The sequence below is a fragment of the Triticum dicoccoides genome, chromosome 4B (genome assembly GCF_002162155.2).
Source record: "Triticum dicoccoides isolate Atlit2015 ecotype Zavitan chromosome 4B, WEW_v2.0, whole genome shotgun sequence".
NCBI lineage: Eukaryota > Viridiplantae > Streptophyta > Magnoliopsida > Poales > Poaceae > Triticum > Triticum dicoccoides.
In genome coordinates, this window is record NC_041387.1 from 493,166,373 (window position 1) to 493,172,575 (window position 6,203).

Below are 6,203 nucleotides of genomic sequence, written 5' to 3' on the forward strand. Positions count from 1 at the left end.
CAGCCACACGATCCTAACAGTGCACCCTGGTGGCTTTGAATACGACAATGAAAAAGTGTTAAGCTCCTTGTTGAAGCAAGTTGATCTCAGTCTACCCTTGGTAACGATTAGGGTTGAGAGAGGGAGGATGAAAATGTGGATGGTTACATGGAATTTCATAGAATTCTTAACAATTGTCCATTAGAGGGGTCTTTTTTCCCTTTGGACATATATTTCCATTACTGTATCTCGTATATAATAAAGACTGCATGATAGAGTGAAGTCCCATCTCCCTGCCTAACTCCTGTCTGTGGAAGGAGAGAGAAAGAGAATTGATAATAGGAGCACTGCAACAACATGTACACAAACACATGCAATTAAAGAGCTGATCTTTTCAATCAAGCAGCTAAGCAAGCATGTATCCCATTAATTGCGTCCATGAGATTGGCAGGGAGACTAGTCACATGATCCCATCTTTAAAAACCACCAAAACAAACAAACAAAGCCTTGATAAAAGCTGCCCATCCAATGAGTATATGAGACACATCCCCCCTTCAAAGCACCGATGCAGCAAGCACAAAAGCAAGCAAAGAGATATAGACAAAGCCCTTTTTTTTCACCCTCACCCCCTCTCTCCTCCCCTCCCTAGCTATATATGATCCCCTCATGCCCCAAGCCTTTCTACAACACAAGCACAATGCACCTTCACCTTTCCACCCCATAAAGCCTCCGTTGGCACCCCTATCCCACTAAGGAGCAAAAAGAGAAGAGGGAAAGGAGACAAGCCAAAGGCCGAGGCCAAGGCGAGGCGACGTAGCCGGTTGTGTGCAAGGGTACGTACGTAGCTAGTAAGGTTAGCCCTTAAAAGAAGAAGAAGGAGAAAGCCCCCAACACTTATGGCACTGGTCAAGAGCCACCACCAAATGTTGGCCCCCTCCTCCACCTCCTCGTCCTCCCCCTCCTCCCTGCAGCAGCCACCGCCGCCGCCACCGCTGGTGCCGCCTCCCCCGGCCACCGACCAGCCCTCCCCCGCCAAGCGTAAGCGGCGCCCTCCCGGCACGCCAGGTACGTGGATCATAACATATGATATGTGGATCGATCATATATGGATCGGTCACTCAGCACTTGGTTAGTGCGCCGTGGATTCACTGGCCGACACTTACGTACGTACATATGTGCATTTGGTACATTACTATCTATATAGACCCTGATGCGGAGGTGGTGGCGCTGACGCCGAGGACGCTGCTGGAGTCGGACCGGTACGTGTGCGAGATCTGCGGGCAGGGGTTCCAGCGGGAGCAGAACCTCCAGATGCACCGGCGGCGGCACAAGGTGCCGTGGCGGCTGGTGAAGCGGGCTCCGGCGCCGTCGGCGGGGGAGGACGGCGGCGCGGGCACGGCGGGAGGGGCCGGCGCGACGACGGTGCCGCGGAAGCGCGTGTTCGTGTGCCCCGAGCCGAGCTGCCTGCACCACGACCCGGCCCACGCGCTGGGGGACCTGGTGGGCATCAAGAAGCACTTCCGGCGCAAGCACGGCGGGCGGCGGCAGTGGGTGTGCGCCCGCTGCGCCAAGGGCTACGCCGTCCAGTCCGACTACAAGGCCCACCTCAAGACCTGCGGCACCCGCGGCCACTCCTGCGACTGCGGCCGCGTCTTCTCCCGGTACGTATCATCGACGCCGCTACTCCTACGTCTATGCCTCATGCATCTGACGCGCGCGAGCTAATTAATAACTAAGCTGCATCATGCACCGGTTCGGGACGTACGTCGATCGTACTTGTCGCACGAGAACGAACTAGAGTTATTATATACCTGAACACGAAAGGCCGGGGCTTGATTATATGTCTTTGTGGGAGAGGTACAACCATGGAGATCGATCGATCCATGGGTAGGTGGAGATAAGACAACAGCTGTGGTGTTAGTTCAGAATTTTAACGAGTTTCCACCCGGTCATCAAATCAAAAGAAGGATTAAAGAGATGCAAGTGTAGCCGGCCGACATGAATTAAGTAGAATTTGATCGATCCATAGTTTAGCAAGCTAGCTAGCTGACCACAGTTTTTAGTAGTAGCTACTAAGTGGAGTTTTTTCGTACGGACGCGGACTGGGACCTGAAACTGATGGCATATATCCAGGTCGAGTGGGTTCCATAGTATCCATATGTCCATGGAAGAAAAAAAAGGAGAGAAATTAAAAGAAAAAAGAAGCAAAGCTAGGATGCTGGCGTATGATCATTTCGGTGGCGGATCGCGGTAGGACCGAAAATTCCAACGGGAAAGCGACCGCACATCGACCAAAAACTGTCTCCTCAGTCCTCAAAGAGAACAGTGCTAGGCTAGCTTATAGCTCCCGTAAACTCAACCCAATGAAGCACCTACCGTTCTAATTATGTTACCACTCGCTTAACACTGTTGCTTCATGGGTGTGCGAGATTATGCAAACGACATAGAATATGAGGTAGTATTAGCAGTCACAAGGTTATTCATGCATGTAATGGGTTCTTAGCTACCACGCGACAAGCGTGGTAAAAACAATCTCAAATTGACAAAAAAAAATGGGTTCTTATAGCTGCATGGTTTTTTTTTGGTTTTTTTTTGCGGGTGCTTAGCTGCATCGTTAACCCCGCAAAATTTAAAACAAAGTTTAACCAGTCGCATGCATGCATGTACTACTGGCTAGCTAATGGCACAAGCCCTTGTCAGTTTTTAAAAAAAAATCTAAAGGCATCTCATATCTAATACTCCCTTCGCATACAAATGTAAGACGTTTTGAATAAAGACTACATACAAACTGCAACGAGTGAACAAACATAGTACATAATTTATTTATATACATCTGAATGAAAAAAAAAGTAGAGCATCTTATATTTGTGAACGGAGGGAGTAATTATCAAAAAACAGTAGTCTCTTTTCAGTTACTACAAGGAAAAATAATAATATACCATATGCACAGTTTAGATTAATTGTCACGCGGAAATATGACACTGCCTTGAAATGCTTTCACAATATCATTTTGTTAAAAAAAAGTCCATTAACATTACCTACTATATGAATAATATCAGTCAAAGATGGTGACTCTGGATAGCGAGTGAAAGCCCTAGATGTCACGTATCGTTGAACAGAGGAACTACTGTGCATACGGGTAGCGATCCATGCAGCAGGGGAGCTGGCCACAGCAACGAGCACTAGGTAGGCTAGCTAGTAGTTAGCCAGGTAGAGACAAGCTGCTCCGTTCCTCGGACCCCGCCTGATCCACCAAAGTACAAGGGAGCGCGCGCGCACCACTCTCGATCGCTCGCCACACGGTCGGACACGGGCGCCAGGACAGGAGCCCATGTGCATGCTCTACCCGCATAAAAAACAACGGCACTGGGCTACCTACACTTTAATAATTGGCACTTGGCGGTCATACTCTTGTCAGTTGTCACCGACCGGGTAGATAGATGTAACGGCCGGGCGGGCACCCTTGCACGTTAATTTCCTCTTCCAGAGCTATAAATAATTTTGCATTTCTTTTTGAAGAAAATTTTGAGCTTTTAGAGGAACGAGCTATATATATCGCGTGCAACTCGATCAAGAGTCGTGTTCAAGCTAGTGCGTGGCGTGGTCCCTTTGGTGCCCCGTGGCTGGCTCCATGTGGCAGTGCAGTGTTCACTGCACAATGCGCACACATCGATCTCGATGGATCTACCACACCGCCATTTGGTCCCGGCCAGAACTGAAGTGATCGATGCATCTCGGAGGGGCCGTCGGTACACGTTCCCACCAGACCGCCACCAGTATCTTGTTGGACTGATTGGATGGCACCCGTCGATCTATCCATCTCCTTGTCCGTCTGGTCGATCGGTACATGCCGTGTGGTCGCTTTCGTTCCACGCAAACGCCGAAATGCCGTATGGGCGCGATCGACCGACCGATCGCGCGGCAGGCCGGGCAATCATGCATGCATACGACGCACCTAACGTCGCGAATTATGGCACGTACTCACGTAGGAGTACGTACGTACTCGATCTCCCGGGACATATATACACGCGTACGTTGCCCGTGACGGCGACGGGGCAGGCTGGTGCGGTGGGAGCGTAAGCGTCCATGCAGATTATGGGCGTGTCGTGTTGGTTAGTGCTGAGTGCTAATGATCTGCGCGTGTTGCAGGGTGGAGAGCTTCATCGAGCACCAGGACGCGTGCAACTCCGGCCGAATGCGCGGCGAGGCGGGGGCCGTGCCGTCGGCGCTCCCGATGCTCCGGCCTATCGTTATCAGGCATCCGGCTACGGGGGTACCCTCGACGCCGCCGCCGGAGCTCCAGCTCCTCCCGGCAGCTACCAAGGCGCCGGTGAATGCCACGCCCGCCGTATTCTCCGCCTCCCACGAGCCCCACGCGACGACGAAGCTGGAGCTCTCCATCGGCCCAGTCGCGTCCTCCGACAGCGTCTCCGGCGCCGACGACGGGAGGGAAGAGGTGATGCGTGCCATGCAGGAGAAGGCCGCCGCGGACGCCGAGCGGGCGCGGGCGCGGGAAGAGGCCGCGGCGGCGGAGCGCGCGCTGGAGGAGGCGCGGCGCGCGCGGCAGCGGGCCCGGGGCGAGCTGGAGAAGGCGTGCGCGCTGCGTGACCACGCCGCGCGGCTGCTGGCGCAGGTCACGTGCCACGCGTGCCGGCAGCGCTCGTTCGGCATGGTGCCCATGGGCGTCGCGGCCGGCGGTGACGGCGGCCATGGCGGCTCCGCGGTTGCCTGCGAGGCCCTGAGGAGAGGGGGAGGGTTAGGACTGTAGGGGCGACGCGCGGCGTCCATGCCATGCATGTACAACTTTTACGTTCGCGCGTCAATCGTACGTATACGTGCACGCATGAGTACGTAAACTAAAAGGCCCGTGATGTTGTAGCGACAGAGTGCGTTTATATGGATGCGCTTTTGCTGTTCAGTACAGTTTACGAATTAATCAACGAACTTCTAAGAAATTTGACAAGAATGCTTTTGAAAACTTCTACCACGCACCTGCACGGCCACGGCGCCGTCGCCTGGCCGCATGCAGCTTTGTCTCTTCGTTGCTCTGCTGCATGCTGCATCCTGTTGTCTTTGCCGCCCCATCTCGCCTTTCTTTCCCGTCTCTGGCGTTCCGATCGGCACGGTGTCCTCCGCCGAGCATCCAGTCGAAGTGAGTACTGCCGACCGCGTGCAGGAAATCCGTGAACAAAATGGTAGACAAAGCTAAACCGTAACTACTACTGTGTACTCAGATTGAGATCCAAATGGCAGGCCAATACTTAGCTACGTTTCTTCGCTTGGGATCAAGTCTGTCAACCGACTGAATTAGAGCATCTGCAGTCGGACTTAGCAAATCTGGCCCTCTATATGTCCACGGACGCGCCCGTACGCACCTGCGGACGCAGCTGGACCACCTCTCGTATGTCCTACCCGGTAGCCACATATCTTAAATCCGGACTCTCAAATCCATGCACGTCCATCATACATGCCATTATCGCGCGTAAATAACAAATGTTAGTAGCGAAAATATATAGTTCTTACGTAAAAATTAAATTAAGTGCACAACTCAAACATTAGCTCTTTGGTTTTCATTATGGGTTCACATATGCTCCACAAGGTCACTGAGTAGCTATGCGTGCACCTGATGATCTCAAAGATTCTGATGCATCTACAGAGAGTTTATTAGCTGATTTGCATTTTGATCTTTCGAACTTGGACTTGTTCTCTAGGTGCTTCAAAATCATTTGGACTACTCCATCACCCTCATCCTTGACAATCATATTGTGGAAAATACAACATGTCATTAGCTGCCACAAAGTTTCAGATTCCCACATCATTGCAGCTCCACGAACAATTCGCTGACGAGCTTTAAGCACTCTGAATACCCTCTAGACATCCTTCCTAGCTGCTTCTGCATTGTTAGAAAATGACTTTGTTTGTTGCCTTATGGTTCAGATATGGTCTTCACAAATACCACCCACTGAGGATAGATGCCATCGGCAAGATAGTATCTCATGTTGCAGTCGCGGCCATTGAGTGTAGTTGCACGGCGGCGATTCCCCATTACAAAGCCTTCTGAACACAGGAGACCGTTGAAGCACATTGATGTCATTGTGCGAACCCGACATTCCAAAGAATGCATGCCAAGTCCAAAAGGCATGTGATGCCACTGCTTCCGGTATGATGGTGGCCTCTTTGGTGTGACCTTGGTACATTTCACGCAAACCTCCGGGGCAGTTCTT

The 6,203-nt window shown here is 52.0% G+C and overlaps 1 protein-coding gene across 1 annotated transcript; it reads left to right on the forward strand.

Moving 5' to 3' along the window:
- Positions 1-677: 677 nt before the first annotated feature.
- LOC119291064 (protein indeterminate-domain 16-like) lies at positions 678-4,942 on the forward strand. The gene is made up of 3 exons (XM_037569777.1): positions 678-1,044; positions 1,184-1,640; positions 4,129-4,942. The coding sequence occupies exons 1-3, from the start codon at positions 876-878 to the stop codon at positions 4,745-4,747; spliced, it is 1,245 nt and encodes a 414-aa protein (XP_037425674.1). The 5' UTR covers positions 678-875; the 3' UTR covers positions 4,748-4,942.
- The last annotated feature ends 1,261 nt before the right edge of the window (positions 4,943-6,203 follow it).

Bases quoted from the DNA above. Each gene is read 5' to 3' on its own strand.
- LOC119291064 (XM_037569777.1), top strand. From the start codon at position 876: ATGGCACTGGTCAAGAGCCACCACCAAATGTTGGCCCCCTCCTCCACC. The intron at 1,045-1,183 runs GTACGTGGATCA...CTATCTATATAG, and splicing joins GCGCCCTCCCGGCACGCCAG to ACCCTGATGCGGAGGTGGTG. The intron at 1,641-4,128 runs GTACGTATCATC...CGCGTGTTGCAG, and splicing joins TGCGGCCGCGTCTTCTCCCG to GGTGGAGAGCTTCATCGAGC.